At 43.8% G+C, this 20988-nt stretch overlaps 3 protein-coding genes across 7 annotated transcripts; 1 reads left to right on the forward strand and 2 right to left on the reverse strand.

Moving 5' to 3' along the window:
• Positions 1-370: 370 nt before the first annotated feature.
• Positions 371-16614, forward strand: acod1 (aconitate decarboxylase 1). 3 transcript variants are annotated; one of them, XM_061791762.1, is made up of 8 exons: positions 371-527; positions 4295-4424; positions 8305-8539; positions 10497-11300; positions 11400-11561; positions 12728-12817; positions 12895-13094; positions 15373-16614. In XM_061791762.1, exons 4-8 carry the CDS (start codon positions 11289-11291, stop codon positions 16331-16333), a joined length of 1425 nt encoding a protein of 474 aa, XP_061647746.1. In that variant the 5' UTR covers positions 371-527; positions 4295-4424; positions 8305-8539; positions 10497-11288; the 3' UTR covers positions 16334-16614. The 3 variants fall into 3 exon arrangements, with proteins under 3 accessions (XP_061647746.1, XP_061647747.1, XP_061647748.1); XM_061791763.1 differs by lacking the exon at positions 4295-4424; XM_061791764.1 differs by lacking the exons at positions 371-527; positions 4295-4424; positions 10497-11300 and having other exon boundaries at positions 6367-8539.
• kctd12.1 (potassium channel tetramerisation domain containing 12.1) lies at positions 7759-9636 on the reverse strand. Its single transcript, XM_061791765.1, has one exon. It carries the CDS (start codon positions 9576-9578, stop codon positions 8787-8789), a length of 792 nt encoding a protein of 263 aa, XP_061647749.1. The 5' UTR covers positions 9579-9636; the 3' UTR covers positions 7759-8786.
• zgc:162944 (uncharacterized protein LOC569993 homolog) lies at positions 11604-20713 on the reverse strand. Of its 3 annotated transcripts, none has more exons than XM_061791768.1 (5): positions 20501-20713; positions 20256-20427; positions 18801-18999; positions 18492-18720; positions 11604-13108 (listed from the first exon to the last, which is right to left on the reverse strand). In XM_061791768.1, the coding sequence occupies exons 1-4, from the start codon at positions 20678-20680 to the stop codon at positions 18525-18527; spliced, it is 747 nt and encodes a 248-aa protein (XP_061647752.1). In that variant the 5' UTR covers positions 20681-20713; the 3' UTR covers positions 11604-13108; positions 18492-18524. The 3 variants fall into 3 exon arrangements, with proteins under 3 accessions (XP_061647752.1, XP_061647751.1, XP_061647750.1); XM_061791767.1 differs by lacking the exon at positions 11604-13108 and adding an exon at positions 16090-16228; XM_061791766.1 differs by lacking the exon at positions 11604-13108 and having other exon boundaries at positions 18143-18720.
• Between the last annotated feature and the right edge of the window lie 275 nt (positions 20714-20988).

Raw genomic sequence — 20988 nt, forward strand, 5'->3', positions numbered from 1 at the left:
TGAAAATCTACGCTGTAGCAAAACACTTTTAAAACACATAAACACACGAGATGCTAGCATAAAATGGATAGAAAATACTGTACGTATTGTAGTTGCCTGTATATATGTGCCTTTAAGAGGCGGGGCCTGGTGTGGTTGCGTGTGACGTCAGCGGTTCTGAGTGTCGTCATGAGCTGTGGCGGACAGCTGTGTAAAGGCTTCTTTATACTCGCACTGACGTCACTGCGGCAGTTTGCCTTTATACTCGAGCGCAACCCACGCGCGCTGTTTTGAAACTGTGCTGCAGTTCTTCTCCAAGCCGGGGGTGTCGCTACGGCTGTTATTGGCTAGGACGCCACGGGGTGGAGTTTCCGCTGCATTTTCTGTCCATTTCCGGTAGCCGTTCTGACTTTCCTTTCCGTAACAAGGAACAAAGCAACAACAACGGCGACCGTGGAACCGTGTCTGCGCGAATAAATGGACCTAGATGACAAGCTGATACGTTTAATTATGCTGCAAAATCGATGAAGAAGGCGGCGGCGTAGATGGTATGTGGAACCGAGGGACACGCTGGGACGTCATCACAGCATGTGACTAAAACGGACCAATCACGAGAGATGATCTCCGCGGCGTTCGACGCGCAGCAACAATTTTTGCCAATGCAAAAAAACAAACAAACAAACAAAAATGGCTAATGCGTTGGTCACGTGATGCAATGCGTGCGTTGTCGGGAGTATGAAGACGCCGAACAGTGACGTAGCGTGAAAGTTAAATCTCGTTATTTGTGTTTTTTTTAATTTTTACGTTATTTGTGTTTTTTTTAATTTTTAAACACAAACAAAAAACACACATTTGTGGCTTTGGGCCTGGATATAAGAATTCTTCCTCTGAATTCCAACAAGAATCCTGTTTATTTTTGAACATTGTGACTCAGTCGCTCAGGCCAATCGGCAGTCGGTACACGTTCCTTATTTTACCCAAACTATTTCCAGCCTTGAGGGGTTGTTGTTGTTTACTGAAAAGGGAAACCAATTGATTTCGGATTTGATCTGACCAGGGACGAGCCGGCTAAGGTCAAATGTCGACGAGCGCGTGCTCCTCGTCAATGAAATTTGGAGCCAAGTCTTTTTTCAAACCTTTAAGGGATTGTTGCTCTTTGTTGAACTCAGAACCCTTTTGACCTCAAAGAACATCTGACCGGAGACGAACGAGGCAGCCAGAGTCAAACGTCCGTAGCGTCAGCGTTCTGCCAACGTGCAAATTTTAACCAGCCTTTTTCAAACCTTGAGGAATTGTCGAGTTCTTCACAAGATGACAGAAATGCTATGTGTGACATCACCCGCAGAAAGAAAGAAAGAAAGGAAAAAAGATGAATTATATGAGGAAGCGGAGGCCGGTAATCCGCTCGCTGCAAATCCAATTGACTTGATGGCCAATGCAGGCCAGCATTCATTTCAAGGCTCAACTGCAAAACGTATCGTAATAATAAAAAGGAAAAAAAAAAAAATCATGTCATCATTTAACATTTAAAGTGTGCGGGAAAAAGTATAGTAGTGGTACAAGACATTTTATTCACTTCAATTTTCCAATTTAAATATTAGGATCATCATTCCATTTCTAAAAATAAACAGTTATGAAATGTACAAAGTAGTTAGAAACAAATTATAAATGTCACTTAACGACCCGAGCGAGGATAAGAGCTCAAAAATGGATGGATGGATTTAATGACCGCATTTTCTTGTAGTAGTTTCTAAGTAAGAGTACTACGAAACATGACCATAATTGAAAATGTTACTATAACATTGATTTTTTTTTTTTCATAAAAAAACTTTCAATACATTTATAAATAATTGTAAATTCATTACAATCATTTTTACTTTTTAAAAAATAAGTAAATGTGGTGAGATTTGTGTCTCTATTGGCCGACAATGCGGATTAAAGTCGTAAAGTGGACTCATCGACTAGTCGACTAATTGGCCTTTTTTTTTTTTGTACATTTATGTTTTCTTTATGTCTAAGCACACGTATAATGTTAACATGAAGGTATTTGAATACGCTGAAGTGTGTTTAAAGTGTGTGGGAGTAGTGAGAGCATTTCTTTTGAAACCGTGTGTCTCCATCCCGGCAGCGGTTGCGAGCGTATTCGCCGCAGTAAACGGGTATTCGCTGTGGGTGACTTCCGCCAATGTCCAATAGGAGCGGCGGTGTGGCGGCTGAGAGCCAGGGAGGGCGCAGCCATTCGCTGACAACCCGCGCACGCTCAGCCACCGGCGCCAGGACGCAGACGCTGCGGACGCAAACAACAAAAGCGGTCAGCCGCTCCGAGCTCTCGCCGCTGGCGGCTCCACGCAAAGATGCGCACGCAAACTCCCTGAGAGGCAGCGTGAGAACGCATCCAGCGCGCCGTCCAAATGTTTGGGTGTTTTTCCAATTCTATTCGCCTTTTTATGCAAAACTAAAAGAGCAAGTTTGTTAGGTGGGAGGTTTAATGGCCGCTCTGAGGTGAGAGATGCAGCTTTTAACACGATGTTCAATAACCCAACGTGTTTGTGAAATTGTAGCGTGGAACCGAGTTCAATCTCACTCCTAAACTACAGCACTGCACTAGTAACGCCACTAGGCCCAACGAGTAGGCGTGTTCACGCACGAGTCGCCTCCTCATCGAGTACCTGAAATCGAACAAAACGACTTTGAGCATCTGTTCAATACCCTTGATGTCATGGACTGCTACTCTTTGTCGTCACTGGAACAACAACATGTAACTCCTGAGACAACGCTGTTCCATCACTAGTGCTAGTGACATTATAACATTTTACAAGTGAATCACTGGCACTGACAACTGTATAATGTCAAATTATGTCCAATTTTCTCTGCCAGTGAATGATTAACATCTCGTGCTTTACGAGTAGTACAACAAGATGTCAACAAGTGCCGTTTTTCCTGCTACTGGCAACAAGTTCTTCGTTGGATCATGTACATGGGTTGCACTTGATTAGAATGTGGTGAACTGATGTCATCTCCCCCTCTTCCTGGACTGTAATCAAATATGTTAGTTTAACACCTTTTAGTCGTCTGCAACTGATGTAGAGTACAAAGTAGATTAAAAACACAAACAAACAAATGGGCAATAACTGAACTGCGATATCCTGTAGCGGAGGTTTACTGTATTCGCTTCAGGCCCATGTTGGATGCTCCATAGGGTTGAAGTCTGGAGATTGACTTCGCTCGTCTAAAGCGTTATAATCCCTAATTTTGTTTGACTTCCAGGTTCGACTGTGTTTCTGTTCATTTTCCAGAAGGCTCCCTGAACATATTTTGAGCAGGATGCATGACGGCAAAGAGCACACATCGTAATAGAACCAGAACACGCAAGCTTGGGGGGGGTTCTGCGGCCTTGCAGTTACGCGCGCTGCGCCTTCCAAATATGTTGGCAAAAATATTTCCTCTGGTCTCGCATGAAAATAGCCCCATTGATGTTTGCCAGAACACGCAAGAGTGGCAAGCTGCGCCTGCGGGTGCTTCGTGGTCGGACGCTGCCTTTCTCTGCTCGTTCAAGACTCCGCTGAGATGTGTGGCTTGGTGCTATAAAGTGCAGCTACTTTAAATACTGACGTGTTCATTCGATGTGTAGCTAGCACGCCAGGTGTCATGTAAGGATAGAAAATGAGACCTTTCTTTTTTTTGTTTTTTTTTGACCCAGTTATCTAATCATGCTTTAACCGGTAAACGAGCAGACGAGGCAGACATCTGTTCGAAAAAGAGTGAAGCAGATGTTCGTAAGTTGACATGTCAGGAAGCATTTCGGTTCCTCCGACGACTTCATTTTTGATTAAATACGGTGCAACAGTCCAACAAATGTTTGTTATTATAGATTGTGTGCGTCTGTTTTCTATTTGTTTTTACAACTGCAAGGCAATTGTAGCAGAAATAGTCATATGTTTTTGTATTTTGAAAACATTGAGATAATAATGCATCCATCGTCCATTTTCCATACTTTTTCTAGGTATTAAAATATATTTGGAAAAAAATGTCAACAAAAACATTTGCTTTCAAAAAATAAATGTCGTCATATTTTAATAACCATTTTAAAAAGGGAAAGTAGTAGCTCCTGCTGTATGTGTTTATTTCAGTTTAAGTTTACAGCAAATTAGTAATTATTATAATTATAAAATATTGTATATTTGGTCATACTTTACCCACATTTTTAAAAAGAAGAAAATTATATATATATATATATATATATGATGCAAGTGTACAAGTGAAAACCCAAGTGTGCGTGTCAAGTATGCATTTAACGGTGCTTTTTTTTCTTCAGCGCTTGGCTTCCTGTGCAGCCTCCGCTTTTGTATTTGGACCCTCTCAAAAGATAAAAGCCTCCTTCCTGTTGAGACACGAGCTCCTTGCAGGGAACGGTTGCTGCTAAAAGAGGCGCTGCGGAACCTGTAGTGAGTCCCACTTGACATTTATTGATATACTGCAGTGTGTTGCATAATAACTGCAGGGGCTTCCGTAAACTTCTCCAGCCTTTATTGAAAGGCTAAAATGCTGATGGGGAAGTCACTTGTGTAAAATGTTTTATTCCATTCGGTCTGAATGTGACAGCTAACGCATGATGTCATCAGTAGAACCTCCAAAGTCAAACAATTTGGAGTTCAAGCAAAATGTGTCAGACTCCAAAAAATGTAACAAAACTTCACAGCATCACGTGTGACGTCAAGACTTGAGCTCAGCGAGCATTTGTTGTGCTTTTTGTAACGGAACCATGACAGAAGGCTACAACGATGGCCGAGCTGAGAATCTCAAATGCAAGTTGTTGCATCATACTTGGTGTGAATATTACAACGTTTGAGCTATGTGTGTAGAGTTTCGTCTATTTTGTTGTTGTTGTACGGTTATTTGCATTTTGGAATACCGAATAACAAAATGTAGACAGTGGTGGGACGTGGAGCTTGAAAAAAGAAGCACACCTATTTTATTATTCTCCTTTGAAATCTGATGAGAAATTCGTATGACATCAGTTCAAATAGCGAAGTCGAGTGTGACTTTACAGGCCTATTATTTCGGAAATGTTCCGACTTGTTGGACCTCGGCGGGGTTCGACTTTTGGAGACTTTTGAGACGCTCGCCTTGCGTGTGGTTGTTGTCGGGTACGATTTTTTTTTTTTTGCAGCCTACAATTGGGACTTGCAGAGAAGCTCCCCTCCCAAAACCAAAAGCCAGAGCGACGCCTGTTTTGAAATTCATGCGGTAGCCACTCGGCGCCCGTCAAAGGGAGCCATCTTGACCTGCTTTTGCGCTCAAAAGTTGACTTTCGAGAGGTCGTCACCAGGATGAAACGTCAACGCTTGACCAAGAAGAGTCATTCCAGCCCCAAAGCGTTAACATTCAGAACTCCAGCAAATTGATTTTATAGTTTGATCATGTAAAATAGCAACCACAGGTATGACAATAAAATCAGTTTTGATTTTTACAATTGCAAATTGAAACCCTAACCCTGTTTTGAAACATGCCTGTGAAGAGTCTCGTTCATCCAGGTCATTTCATTCTCAGAGCAACTGGACTGTTGTGTTTGTTTCGCGTCTCATCTGAGCCAGCAGGCTTCATCACGTCAATGGAAGGCGATTTGAAATGGCGCGCGAGCCAGCGTTTGTGTGGAAAACGTAACTATTTATCATCCAATTTAGAGCCACGCCCCACACTGCGTACGGAATCATCCATCCATCCATCCATTTTCTGTACTGTTTATCTTCATTCCTTTGGAAGGCCACTCTCCGTCCACTGGTGAAACCCTAACCCTGTTTTAAAGCACTACTTTGATACCCTAATCCTTTTATGAAATGTCAGTTTCTGATTTGAAACCCTAACCCTGATTTGACACCCTAATTTGAAACTGTAACCTTGTTTTTAAATGCTACTTTTAAACCCTAAACCTGTTTTGAAATCCTAATTTGAAACCCTAACCCTGTTTTGAAACCCTACTTTGAAACCCCGGTTCTTGTTTAAAACCCTAATTTGAAAACCTAACCCTGTCTTGAAATCCTGCTTTGAAACCCTCATGGTGTTTCGAAGCCCTACTTTAAAACCCTAACCCTGTTTTGAAAACCTAATTTAATACCTACCCTTGTTAAGAAACCCTAACCTGTCTTGAAACCTTCATTTGAAACCTTAACACTAACCCTTTCTTGAAACCCTAACCCTGTTTTGAAACCCTAACATTCTTACTTGTCCCACAGGTGTAAAGTGAAGTTAACTGTTCTATAATAAAGCAAAATTATAAAACTAAGGCAAATGCAAATGAAATAAAACCTCTAAAATTGCATCACTTTTTGGGGCCGTTCGACAACAGGTTTCGCCATTTTATTTTCATGAAATTAATTAATGAAAGTGGGGGGGGGGGGGCATTCTCATTCATCCATTTTTGTACCTTATATTTGTTTTTAAACAAATCATTGCAAATTCCAACTAGACTGATTAATTTACAATAGCTGTTGAATCATTTTGAGCGCACGAGATTCAACTGCGTTCGGGCTCGGCAGCCGTTTGCAGTTGATTAGCGTCGGTGCGCTCGCTTCAAAAGCGTCATCAATTTCATCGCTCGCTGGCTCCACTTGACTTGCAACCAGTCCAGGATGTGCCCCTGCTTCTCACCCGAGATCGGATCGGATCCAGTAGAAAATGGACCGATGGAAAATCAAAACCTGCTGAAGCAACAAAACAAGAAACCGTTCTCATTTATTATAGTGAAATCTCAAGGGGATCCCTCAAGGATGTGTCCTAGATCCCCTGCTTATCTCTGCCACCTGTTTTTAAAATCATTTTGAATAATCCCACGCTATCTTTTGAATGCAAAGTCCCTTCTTTGATATGAATGAGCACGGTGGTCCAAATATGCATGTCTCTCGCATTAGCGTGCAGCTGGACCCTTTCACACTTGCGAATGACAATGACAGCGCGTCCGCACAGCTGCGCGATTAGCATGTCCTGCGGCTCAATTTATGTGCGAGAACCTCCCGCGATATTTAGCGCCGCCCGTGCCGTTTGATAGCCGTGTGGCGCGTCTGGTTTCTGATGAGGTCCAGTGCAGCTTCTCTTGGAGGCCCGCCGCTTTGATTGGCGGCAGTTTAAAAAGGTCAGCGAATGTTAAGGAAGCGGGGGCGGGGCTGGCACAGGGTGGAAGAAGCAAAACGGCTTATTATGGAAATGTCATTCACTATGTACTGATAGACATTGTTGCCAGCACGTGCAGAAACGCAGGATGGACAAAATTGCCGCAGCGTGCCACACATACCAATTTTTTCAAACAAATTTTAAAATGAGAGAGACTCCACACAGTGTTTACTGCTCTTTTATTGACGTGCATGACCGAGATCACCTCCACAACGCCACAGACACAAGTCTGACGTGAGAGGTGTCCAGACTGCCGATCGGGGACGGAAAATCTTTCTTAGCACACCTCGCACCACAGGATACTCGCTCAGGATCCTCTTTTACAGACATCCGATAATCGGGCTTTCATCTGACTTTGATCGGAAGGGAAGAAAAATCCTCCAATTTGGCTCGATTGTCGATATGCGCGAACCCCGCTTTCGCTACTTTCTTTACGGTCGGGTCGCAGGTTCGACAGACACCTGTTGCTAGGCAGAATGGTCACGTTCTAAAGATTGTCACCAGTTTCCGTGGCAGATTACCGGAAAGAAATCAACCGAAACCAAAAAGGCAAGAAGAGGTGGCAGTAACACAGTCAGAAACACATTGGAAAAAAAAAATGACTCCAAAAACCACGATTAGTATGAGAAGTTTATTCATACACAAATTTGCCACTTTGTTGTCTCGTCGCCGTCTCACTTTCTTTGTCTGTCTTGCTGTTTGTTAAAAAGAAAGAAAAACTCCCCAAAAAAATAGAGATACTGTGCATGCTTTTTATTGGACAAGGATGATATGGAAAATGAATGAACTTCTCATATGCAGTTATCATCTTTTTTTTTAACAAATGATCAGGAATTGATTATCTTGTCCACCTAATTATCGAGTTATCATAGTCGAAACTCAGATGTTGGAAAGCAACATGACTAATGTTGAGTTGTATTTCTTTCGCACACAACACAACACTCAACACACCCAAAATCCAATTTGTTCCTGACACGTTATTCCAAAGTTTCATTGGAGCGGATGTTACTATTGGAGCCTGACAACGTTTATGTTCCATTTCCAGACACAGTGCCATAAACAATGTTGTTGTTGGGGTTTTTTTTTTTCTTAGTAAACAATGATGCGACTTTATTGTTTCAATAATACTGCAAATGTTCATCTATGCCATTGATTTAGAGTGACAGGCAGTTGGATGAAATGCGCTTCCACGGCATCATTCTTGATTTACGTACAGCCGACCCCAGCTGCCCCCGGGGGGCCGTGCCGTGACGAAAATCTGCGAGTGATTGTTGCCACCGCACAAAAAGGCCGCGAGATGGAGGCAAAGAACTACTTCTGTCCAAAATGAAGCTCCTTAACTCACTTGAACAGTTGCTTGGTGCCAGATGAGCAGACAAAAAGCAGCAAATAGGTGAGTTTTTCAGCTAAGAACGGATTGCAAAAAAGAATTTGGGTTGACTGTATATATATTTTTGTTTAGTGACGTGCTACTGTAAATTGGGAACCAGCGGCGGACTCCAACCGTGCTTTTGTGCATGTTTGAATTTTTTGCGGGGGTGCGTTCAAATCTCCAGCTTTGAAGCGGTCGTACGGGTAATTGCTCTTCCGAGGGCGCCTAGTGGAATGAAAAGGCCGATGGATTTTCTGAGGCGCCGTGGCTACTGTTCCCGACAGAAGACATATTCGGTGTAACTCGTCCAGATTTTGTCCTCGGCGGGGTCGTTGCTGGCGTAGGCGCAGGTGCCCGTGGAGCTGCAGGCCACCATGCGGAAGCCCACCTCGGTCAGCCTGTCGAAGGCCTGCTCCAGGAAGTTGTACTTGAGGTAGTAGCGCGACGTGTACCTCTCCGGCGGGCGGTCCGGGTCCCGGCTCTCGTTGAGCGTGTCCCCGAACACCTCCTTGGCCAGGGCGGTCTTCCCGCACACGGTGATGCGCGCCACTCTGCGGAATTTGGCGTCGGTCTGGGTGTCCCGGCCGATGGTATACGAGCCCCGGTAGCCCACGGTGATGTAGCCCGACTTCCTGGAGTCCGCGCCCGGAGGCCGGCCGCCTCGGAGCGAGCCGTCGTCGGCGTCGCCGCGGCCGGCCTCCTCGCCGACGGAGCCGTCCTCGCTCAGCCGCTCGGCCAGCTCCCGGAGCTGGAAGAAGTCGGCCTCCCTGCGCAGGCGGCTCCTCTCCGGGAAGTAGTCCGGCAGCACCAAGGTCAGGTCGCGCAGGTAGTCCAGGACGTAGCGGAACAAGAAGCCGTCCCGGTCCAGGAAGACGCGGCCCTTGCTGTCCCGGGCCAGCTCCTGTGGCGCGCGGCGGCTGAACATGCGCCACAGGAGCGAGTCCGGCACCGCCACCAGAGTTTGGAGCCGGGTCACGTACACCTGGCCGCCCACGTTCAGCTCCACGATGTCCGAGAACTTGCTCTCGCCGCCTTGTTTGGACGCCTCGGCCAGAGCCATCCCGCCGCCCGTGTGCGTGCCCGTGCGCGTGCCCGTGTCCGTGCCCGTGTCGGCTCCTTCCGTGGGCTGCCTGAGCCTGACTGAGCCTCGAGTGGCTGCGCACGGCTTATGAAGCTTCAACCCGCGGAGGAAAAGGAGGAGGCAGCTGCTGCGTGGTTAACCATTCAACTCCTCAGCTTTAATGATGCCCTGCTTAACGAACGATGAGCGCCGGGGGGGGGGGGGGGGGGGGGGGAAAAACAAATATGTTGATGTGCAATGATGTTAACCGTATGTGGAAGTTACAATGAGCATATCGGGCAAGACTGACAGCACAGTCAGTCATTAGGTACAGCTGTTCCGTACAGGTTCATCTCAATACATCAGAATACTGTAGATTGATTCTCATTTATTGAGATGCCATACCTAAACGAACTGGGCAACATGAGTGCAGATGTGATTTCTCCTTCTCAAATTTGTACTGGCGATGTGGGAGGCTTCAGGTTATGTCCCAACTGCATTTTACAGATAATAAACCACTTGTATAGTCATCGAACTAAGTCAATTTGACTCACAGCGAGGACCCACAAAGTGCTTCACGTCATTAAAACATAACAATAATACAGTCATTCAGTCGGACAGCAAATGACAGCAAATGCAGTAACATTTTGTCATGAATCCTGAAATGAACGACGAGTCAGATGTGGTGTGGTGGAACAAAATGAAATGAACGAGGACTCACGTGATGTGGCTGAACAAAAGCCTTGCGGCGGTGTGCTCAACCACTAATTAATTAAGGTGTAATGAAGTGGCAGCTTGACTTTGGAACTGACTAACTAACTCCGCCATTATTTTAAAATGAGAAAATAAAAAGCAGAGAAAGTGAGAACATCGTGCAAGTCCAACAGTGTCACAGTCTTGCTCTTTTGTACTTCTCAGCCCTTTCTGGAGTTTGCTGCTCATTCTGCACGCTCAAGAAAAGGAGAGTTAAATGTCAACGTTTCAGCTCATCAGGAACCACTTTGTTTTGAAACGTTAACAAATGATCATCTTTTAAATGTCAAGTTGGAGAGCAAGAGAGAGAGAGAGAGAGAGACCTTTAATTTGGTCACATACTGCATCTACTTCAACTTTTGCTCCAGACAACCAATTCAACTTTGACTCTGCTCAGCAAGTTTGGTTTGGCTTTGATGACAAATATCTTTTTAATTTTTTTGCTTCCATTTTGTGTCTCAATCCACATGTCCGACCTGAGAGTGAACTTTCTGTTTTGTTTTTCTTCCTAAGCTCATTTTGAGACTTTCCAAGCAGGTCGTGTCACGTGCGTTCGTGGCTGGGCTGTTTTGGGCCGAGCTTGTGTCGTTTCCTCCAAAAACATCTTTCTGGCCACTCGAAAGTTTCACTCAATTGTGAAACGCAAGATGAAGTTGCGTGTATGTGGTTTAATTAATGTCTGACCCCCCCTCCCAACTGTCTACACAGCACAGCGGGGGGGGAAGAAAAAACGCCAAAAATCCATTTTCATGAGCCCAACAATAGCATATGAAAGCGAAACTTTTTCCAGACACAAATTTCCGTCATTGTGAAAGTCCCCACTTGTCATCACGCTGACCATCATCAACCGGCTTTGGAAATTCTGACGTTCCGCCACTGGGCAGCGTGACCTTCGCTAATAAATAGGACAAACTCCCCTTTAGGACTTGAACATTCAACGCAAAGGTTAAGGAAGGAATGATGCGTAAGGTAAGTATTGTTTTCCAAGTGGATTTGAAAGACAACCTGGATGATTGTGCTGAGTGCTTTCATTTGGGGGTGTGTGTGTGTTGACCTTTTGCATTTCAGGGGGTCACGGAAAGCTTCGGCGCCGCCATCCAAGCCCTGGGCGCCGGCCAGCTGACGGACGGCGTGATTAGGCGCAGTAAACGGATGATGCTGGACACCCTCGGCGTGGGCCTGCTCGGATCCAGGACGGACGTCTTCGACAAAGTTCTCAAGTACAGCCGGGTACACTTCTTTAAGTTTCCCATAAACACGACAGTAGAAATGTGAACATCTTTGCAGAATACCTTGTGTATTTGTGCGTAATGTCGAAGTTTACAAAAGATCATTTACGTGGTGAATTAAACAGCCCTTTTTTTGCTAAACAAACATGAACATTCTTAAAAAAAAATAAACGAGTTTCAAATTGGCAATAATCAGGCTGAGTTTTGCAGATTTTTTAACCCATTACAACATCATATAAGGACAATGGCATTCTAACTACAATACAGGAAATTATAAGTAAAACTATAACAGTACCAATGTTACAAATGGGAAACACTCCGCTAGAATTGCGCAAAGATGTTGTTTCTCAAGAATTCCTGAGACTTGATTTGAACAGTCTGCCGGCCTGCCGGGATTGACAAATTGGACAGCGCAATTGACCAGGAGCTCCCTCGATCGCACACGACCTCAAGTCACGCTTTCATAAAACACAGTGCAACATCAACACACAAACGACAAGAATTAACGTCCTTATTACTGCAGTAACATTGTATGGCGTAATGCACCGGTGTCAAACCCAAGGCCCGGCCACCAGAGCTGGCCCGCCATATCATTTCATGTGGCCATTTTATGAACAAATGGTAAAAAAAGAATAGAAAATTGCTATGAATTTCATGTAATTTTAGAGAAAAACACTGTGTCGGGATATGTAGGGCACCAAATAAGTTATTTTACTAAATTTTTTTTTTTTTTCATTAATCGGTTATTGGAATTTTTTTTCTGCCAAATATATGATTAGTTTATTCTAGTTATTTGTACATTCAAAAAGAATATACTTCTTTTAACTTATTTATAGTTTAAAATTTCCATTTGTGAACATTAAAAATATTACTGTAAGTTTAAGTTTCCGTAGTCTTCTATTTAATTTTTCTCTGTCGTGATTTGTACCACAGCCAAGTTCGTGTACCATGTTGTTCTTCAGTACATTCGATCCAAGTGCTGCATCAAAATGACTGCCTTTACAAATGAGCCACCCGGAACTAGAGTGGGATAACTGAATTTTGGGCATTTTCACAAAATTATAAGGATTTATTTTTTTCTGACATGATTAAATGTAGTCATTTTGCAAGTAAAGCGGTTTTCATTCTTTGCTGACTTGACCTTTCTTTTCATGTTGTTGATGTCAGTCGTTCCAGTCAGAGGAGAATAGCAGCGTTTGGGGCAAATCGGACACGACTGTGCCGCCGCACTTCGCCGCGTTTGTCAACGGCGTGGCGGTAGGCTCGCTCACACGACTGACGACAGCATCGACGGTCCTGCGACGTCTTTTGAAACTTTGCCTGGGTGCTTCCAGGTTCACTCGATGGACTTTGATGACACGTGGTACCCGGCCACTCATCCCTCGGGGGCGGTGCTGGCCGCCCTGCTGGCCTTGGCGGAGGTCGCGCCCGGGAGGCCCTCCGGTGTGGACCTGCTGCTGGCCTTCAATGTTGGCATTGAGGTGCAGGGCAGACTGCTGAGGTTCTCCAGGGAGGCCTTCAACATCCCTAAAAGGTACTGCTGCACATCTGTTAAAATAATAATAATAAAACAAAACAAAAATTTAAAAAAAAATAAATAAATAAAAAAGAACACCTTCCACTAATGGGTTAAAAAAAAAAAGTTGGGACCTCGTGGTTATTCCATGTCCAATTTGGTGTGTATGGTAAGTGGGGTCAAATGTCACATCATATGTTTATTTAGTGATCATGAAAGAGAAACACTTCCCTCTAGTGGTTTAAATACAAAGCTTTGCACATCATTATTATAGATTGGATCACCTTGTTACTTTTTTTTTGTATACATTTGGTTTATATATATATATATATATACATATATATATATTATATATATATATATATATTATATATATATATATTATATATATATATGTGGGTGTTTATTTGATTATGGGCCTTTTTGTGTCCTTGATGTCAAATTTAAAGGAAACATATTTTTAAAGAGATTTTTTCAATAACCAGCAGTGGGCGTGCCTAATTATAAGTGTTGTCTAAAATTTCATATTAATATTAGTATATTTTGCCTTTTTTTTTGCGGTTTTATGGTGGTATTTTACAGTTTTCACCCTATACCTAGCACAGGGTTTGCATATATGAATATCTCTCTACTAAAAAAAAATGCTAAAATGGTGTAACTTTTACCATAAATTCCTTAAAATATAATAGAATGAATGATTTCTCATCATATATACATTTCAAATTCTGTCTTTTATTTTTACTAAAATATGTCTGTCCCTTAAAGTTGCTGTCATTAGCGCAAGCACATGCTCGGGCAGAGAGATAACTGGAAAAGTAAGTTTTTTTCCCCCCTCATTTGTTCCCTTAAGTCACATAATATTCTTATTGCGTGTCATTATCAAACCACTTGTAGTTTGAATGTTTCAAGATTTTCCTCTAAAAACTTGATAATCATATAAAAATGTTGTACAGGACTAGCTAGCTAAAAGAAAAAATTAAGCTAACGCTACCAGCATAGCACAGTTAGCTTAAAACTTTGAAATGTCATAACCGTCACAAGATTAATCAATTTTCAATCAATATGCCATTGTGGCGGTAATGGCATTTCTCTAGGGTATCTGACAAAAAGACCAAATTTAAAAATAAATCTTAAATCACAGGTTTTACAGTAAGGTAGCTATATATAGTTTTTGAGACATTTTATTTTTGAGAAAAACGAAACTCAAAAGTGCCCGAAATCAAATAAACACCCCTATATATTTAAAAATATTCACAAAAAAATAAAATCACGGGATAAAAATACAGTGTACTGTATCTCCTCATCCAATTAATCTATCTCAATTATTTTAGTTTTTAATCCAAAAAAAGAATGTATTTTTTATAACAAAAAATTAGCACGTATCATTGCTGTTAAATGAAAAGTACGTACCTTGAGGTTTTTAGAATCCGCTAGATGTGGAACGTCACGTGACCAATGTGGAAAACAGGTTAGCTGACTTCCTGTGTATGCTAGGCTAACGAGCTGACTACACTTTGAGGACAACTGAATTGTCTTTTTATACAAATATATGTAAACACAAACGAAGCCTAAACATCGAATATTGTCAACTTTGGTGGCTCTGTGGTGACGTCTTGTGTTAAAAAATAAAAATACATTGTAGACGTTTAAAGTTCCTAGGAAGTATTTCGACTTGTTAGCGGAAGAAGCTTGAACTTGGTTATTATATTTGTATCCCAAAAAATGATCATCCAAATTCAATTTATGACGGCCACCCAATGATAAAAGCATTTACAGTAACGCCTCATTTCGCACTTCCAGACCACCTCTGCAGGAGGTGAAATCCACGAAATAGCAACAAGATATTATGATTATCTATACATATTTTAAAGCGGTGTAAACCTCCCCAGACTTGAAATCTTGCCCACACTCCCGCTACCATACTCCTAAACACTTCCTATACTTTTAAACACCTTTCAAACTCTTTAGCATAAAGTATGCACAGTAGTACTGTACACCATGTACATTTTATTCTCTGTAATGTGTGTTAATGAATTTTCTTAAAAAAAAAAAAAAAAAACAGTTCTAGGCTAGGAAGTTTATTTTCCCACAAAAAAAGAAATACAGCATACACTCAAAATTCCACGATATGGCCAATTATAAACAAGAATATGAAAAGAAAATCTGCAAAGCACTGAATCCGCAATACGTGAGCCGCTATATATAGCGTCACAACGCTATCTCCCGATGTCCTGTGCTGCATCTCATTTCTCGTGTGAGACGATGCAGCTGTCGCTAATAAAGTGTCTCTGATCAGATTCCACCCTCCCAGCGTGGTCGGCGTGATGGGCAGCGCGGCGGCCTCTGCCAAGCTTTTGGGTTTATCGTCCGAGCAATGCGCCAACGCTCTGGCCATCGCGGCGTGCTCGGCCGGGGCGCCGCTCGCCAACGCCGCCACCCAAACCAAACCGCTGCACATGGGCTACGCCGCCCAGAGGGGCCTGGAGGCCGCTCGGCTGGCCCAGACGGGCGTGCAGGGCAACCAGTCCATCCTGGACGCGGAGCACGGCTTCGGGGTTTACTACGAAGACTACGAGCCGTCTGCGATGACGCTCCCCGGGGTCGGCGGCTCAGGTTGGGTCCTCGAGGAGCAGGACGTGGCCTTCAAGCGCGTGCCCGCTCATTTGGGGATGCACTGGGTGGTGGACGCCGCTTTGACGGCTCGCGCTAAGATACCAAACTTGGACGCGGGTCAGATAAAACGCGTCACCCTCCGAGTTCCGCCATCCAAGTACATCGACTGCCCTTTTCCCACCACGGAGCACCAGGCCAGGCATTCCTTCCAGTTCAACGCCTGCTCCGCCATCCTGGACGCCGGCGTGTCGGTGGGCTCCTTCGCCACACCTCAAAGGGAGCGTTCGGATCTCAAGGAGCTCCTGGCCAAAGTAGAGGTGCACGTTCCCGGGGATAACCATGCCAGCTTCGACAAGATGTACGGCGAGGTCGTCATAGAAAGCCACCGAGGGGAGAGCGTCTCAGCCAGGTGCGACACGTTCTACGGACACTGGAGGAAGCCGCTGAGGCAAGAGGACCTGGTGGACAAGTTCATGTCGAACGCTTCCTCGGTGTTGAGCTCGGAGGGAGCCGAAGGCGCGCTGGACACCGTCGGAAACCTGGAGACCGAGGCGGAGTGCACGCAGTTACTTTCGTACTTGACGATGACGACCGAGCAACGACACCGCAAGTGTGACTCCGGGGCTTTGTCGCAAAGCGTATGAGAAAGAGGGAGTCAACGTTTACGCACACCAAACAAAACACTGTAAATATTGTTGCATTCCAATCAAAAGCAAGCACTTTATCAACCCCAAAAATATTTGGTCAAGCGATCAATCCAGGGTGTACGCGGCCTCTCTCGCCCAATCAGATGGGTTGGGCGGCTCCAGCACGCCCGCGAGCCACGTGAGGAGAAGCCGTACGGAAAGTGGATGGATGGATATTTCAAAGTTTTTTTTTCTCACATTAAAACAATGAACACGGAAGTCATGTTTCAGAAATACAATGTACTCTGAAGTGTGTTTACTGTCCAATCAAAATCATGTTTCCACAATACTCAAACAAATCTCCCAAGTTTTGTTCTTTTTTTCCCCATCCAAAGATTCTATGATTGTTAGATTTTGGGGGACATAAAAATACCTATTTTTTCCAATGTAAAACATGTACCTACAAACTGGGGGATATATTTTAAACAGGAAAAAAAAAACATGATTTTTCTGAAGTATGTACTTTATGTCTTCAAAATACAACCCCAATTCCAATGAAGTTGGGACATTGTGTATAAATAAATAAAAACAGAATACAATGATTTGCAAATCATGTTCAACCTATATTTAATTGAATACACTACAAAGACGAAGATATTTAATGTTCAAACTGATCAACTTGATTGTTTTTAGCAAATAATCATTAAATTCGACTTTTATGGCTGCAACACGTTCCAAAACAGCTGGGACGGGTGGCAAAAAAAGACTGAGAAAGGTGAGGAATGCTCATCAAACACGTGTTTGGAACATCCCACAGGTGAACAGGCTCATTGGGAACAGGTGGGTGCCATGATTGCTTCCCTGAATTGCTCAGTCAGTCACACGCAAAGATGGGGCGAGGTTCACCTCTTTGTCAACAAGTGCGTGAGAAAATAGTCCAACAGTTTAAGGACAATGTTCCTCAACGTACAATTGCTAGGAATTTAGGGATTTCATCGTCTACGGTCCATATCATCATCAAAAGGTTCAGAGAATCTGGAGAAATCACCGCATGTAAGCGGCAAGGCCGAAAACCAACATCGAATGCCCGTGACCTTCGATCCCTCAAGCGCCACTGCATCAAAAACCGACATCAATGTGTAAAGGATATCACCACATGGACTCAGGAACACTTCAGAAAACCAATGTCAGTAAATACAGTTCGGCGCTACATCCGTAAGTGCAACTTGAAACGCTACTATGCAAAGCAAAAGCCATCAACAACAACACCCAGAAACGCCGCCGGCTTCTCTGGGCCCGAACTCATCTAAGATGGACCGATACAAAGTGGAAAAGTGTTCTGTGGTCCGACGAGTCCACATTTCAAATTGTTTTTGGAAATTGTGGACGTCATGTCCTCCGGGCCAAAGAGGAAAAGAACCATCCGGACTGTTATGGACGCAAAGTTCAAAAGCCAGCATCTGTGATGGTATGGGGCTGTTAGTGCCAATGGCATGGGTCACTTACACATCTGTGAAGGCACAATATTAATGCTGAAAGGTACATGCATTAAATATCTTGTATTTGTAGTGTATTCAATTAAATATAGGTCGAACATGATTTGCAAATCGTATTCTGTTTTATTTATGTTTAACACAATGTCCCAACTTCATTGGAATTGGGGTTGTAAAACTGGAATAAATAAGCACAACATATTGTTGCTAATAATTGCAAATGATGCTCTTCCCCACAAAAATAATGTTATTCCAAAAATAAATGCAAAAAATTTAATCTGGAGACAATATTTTCTTTGGTGTGTAGAAAGGTGTATTACAATGAACTCAACACTTGAACTTTGACACATTTATTGCATTTTCCTCTGTACAATAAGACACCATTAAGACAGTGGAGAGATTTACCGCTATCTTTACCTCATCTTATTTTCATCGCCCTCACTGTTCTCCAATCACAAAGTTCTCCAGTTCTGCCATGTCGTCAATATAAATGTAGCCACTCTATTCCCAAATTGTGTCGCAAAAATAGCCTGTAAAAATAAACTCGATTGCAGCCACTGTGCATCATGATAATATTTTCTAGAACAAAAGTGATACAATGAAACCAAAGTAGTCAAGCTATGTGCTGCGATTTGTATGTGTATGCGCTTGTCGTTTATGACCGCATTTTTGTATCGCTTTACCTTTAGCAGAAAGGCGCCAGAATTTGGCTCGGTTCAGGCTAGCTTAAGCACGTCCTGCACCATGGAGCCGATGCCGTCGAACACCTCGTGAATGGGCGCGTCGCACATGAAGGCGCAGGTGGTCACCAGCTTGTTCTTGCGGTCCACGTGGCTCCGGCTCACAGGCGCGCTCACGTGCTCGCAGCCCAGCTGCTTGATGGCGGCCGCCGTGTCCGTCGTGTTGGGGTACCTGAAAGACGAGGGAGCGGGGGCTCACGTTGGCTTTTTACCGCTCTTCTGGGAAGTTTAAGCCGAGCGGTTTACACGGACTTGTCGTCGTTCTCCAGGCCGACGGTGACCTCGCAGCCGGGAAACACTTTGGCGGCCAGCACGGGCGCGATGCAGCAGAGGCCGATGGGTTTGCCCTCGCCGCGGAACGCCTCCAGGGCCGCCTTGACCTCACCGTTGACCGAGCAGTCCTTGCCCTGCACCGCCCACGTGCACAGGTTCTTCGCCGCCCCGAAACCGCCTGCCCAAACGTGACCACGACATTAACAATGTGCGTTCGTTTGCACGCCCAAAAGCTCCCGGGAAACTTAAGACGAAAGGACTGCAGCGTTTTTGTTTCAGTATTACTATATTAGGACAGCATTCTGTCCTCCCTGGCGTGCGTTGTGCATTTTGGCAAAGAGCGAACAGTTCTTCAAAAAGAGACGTCTGCTCGCTCCAAGCTGTTTCAACCTCCCCATTGCAGTTTGAAGTAAAACTAACACAAAATAAAGAGGATTACACATTGTATATGTAAGAAACCACATCGCTGCATCTAGCAAAAGTCTGCTAGTGCTAGCCCAATGCTAACACATAATGCGAAACACTATAGTAGGGTTCAAAGACAACATCAATGTCACAGGCTAAACCTTTAAAAAAACGATTATTTCAAGGTAACAGAAATGATGTATGACATGACAATACTAACAAGCATATAATCTTTCTATACTGCAAAAAATGTGTTATGTTCCTGCCGCTTTGCCGAAATGTTCTTATTTGTGCCTTCATCAAACCTGTGTGTGTTATCTGCATGCGTGCGCCACACCGCCCCCTTTGGAGGACGAGGGGAACGCAACAGAAGCAGCACATGTACCTCATGACCAAGTGGAACAGGATTATTCCCCGTGTAACAAAACCTCCACTCTATTTTTAGAGTGCAAAAAATGCAGCTGTAACCAAGTGCTCATACATACAATTGATCATAAAACAATAAATAAAAATATAATAATAAATTCATTTGTTACAATTGAATAAAATGTATTCCATGTTTTTGTTTGTGTGTATAAGTGTCATACGAGTTAAATTTCTACTATTTTCAGTTTAAGTTTGTTTTTTGAGCAATTGTAAAATAAACATTTTCAAACTTGCAAGACAATGGCATTATCAAGTATCTGTACTCTGTATCAGTGTGTACTCAAATGTGAGAACATTATTATTATGCTATAATACTCCAAGCATAAAGTTGTATTTTTTATTTTTATTTTTTACAAAAAAGTAATACCGCAAGAGTTAAAATGTATAGTGTATTATGGGGGGGATATTTATTTTCAGAGACTAGTCGTAACATTACAAGGAAAAAGTTCAGAACATTGCCAGAAGAGTTTTCTGATCTGATAGGTCAAACTCTTCCAAGAAAACAGTTGTTGTAATCCTAACTTCAATTTTAGAAGAAAACGGGACTACAGGTTTGAAACAAATGGTCACGTGACTAGTCTCCACCAAACAGCGTGACGTCACCTGGGAAGATGATGGCGTCATGGTCCTCGACGCTGAGTTTGGAAAGGTCCTGGATGCTGCCACGGGCCAGCCTGGCGCTCTCCACCAGCACGTTCCTCCTCTCCTTCGTGGGCTCGCCCTTCGCGTGGTCCACCACGTGCATCTGCTCCACGTCGGGGGCGAACACGTTCACCTGGCAACAAAGAGCACAGCGCGTCACACACGGACATGGCGTGCGTGGGCTCTTCCTTTCAATTTTCACCCACACTTGCGCCTCCTCGGCTCAAATGCACCAAAATGGCGGAAGCTTCGTGGATCTCGCTGCCGTCGAAGACCCCGCAGCCCGCCAGAACCACGGCCACGCGTTTGCTCATTTCTGTGGAATAGAAGTTTTTGGTCACCGCTCGGACGCTGCTGCGAGCAGACGCTTGAAGGAGACTCATCATGGCGGCCGACGGTCGGACAAACAAATACAGACAGCAGGACGGCCCCCCTCGTCTTCTTCTGCAGTCGTTCACCTGCCACTTTGGTCGAACAGCGACCTCACACTTAAAGTGGCGGTATTGCAAGAGGCTTCTATACAATTACATTCATACGCATACTGTATATTGTTATTTGTTTATATCCACTACCGGTCTAACCTTTTCAAACACCCCAAATATGTGCACTTCAATTTGTCATTTTACTCTGAAATGAAAACGCAGAACAAATAAACTAAGTTACAAAAGAAATCATGGAATCGATCAAACAAAAA

This window comes from Phyllopteryx taeniolatus, chromosome 12, assembly GCF_024500385.1.
Source record: "Phyllopteryx taeniolatus isolate TA_2022b chromosome 12, UOR_Ptae_1.2, whole genome shotgun sequence".
Lineage (NCBI taxonomy): Eukaryota > Metazoa > Chordata > Actinopteri > Syngnathiformes > Syngnathidae > Phyllopteryx > Phyllopteryx taeniolatus.

Coding starts and splice junctions, on each gene's coding strand:
- zgc:162944 (XM_061791768.1), bottom strand. CDS start 20,680: ATGATGAGTCTCCTTCAAGCGTCTGCTCGCAGCAGCGTCCGAGCGGTG. Junction 19,000..20,255: donor TGACGCCATCATCTTCCCAG/GTGACGTCACGC, acceptor ACGTTTGGGCAG/GCGGTTTCGGGGCGGCGAAG. Junction 18,721..18,800: donor GGCCTGGAGAACGACGACAA/GTCCGTGTAAAC, acceptor CTCGTCTTTCAG/GTACCCCAACACGACGGACA.
- kctd12.1 (XM_061791765.1), bottom strand. CDS start 9,578: ATGGCTCTGGCCGAGGCGTCCAAACAAGGCGGCGAGAGCAAGTTCTCG.
- acod1 (XM_061791762.1), top strand. Junction 12,818..12,894: donor CGTTTGTCAACGGCGTGGCG/GTAGGCTCGCTC, acceptor GGGTGCTTCCAG/GTTCACTCGATGGACTTTGA. Junction 13,095..15,372: donor GCCTTCAACATCCCTAAAAG/GTACTGCTGCAC, acceptor GTCTCTGATCAG/ATTCCACCCTCCCAGCGTGG.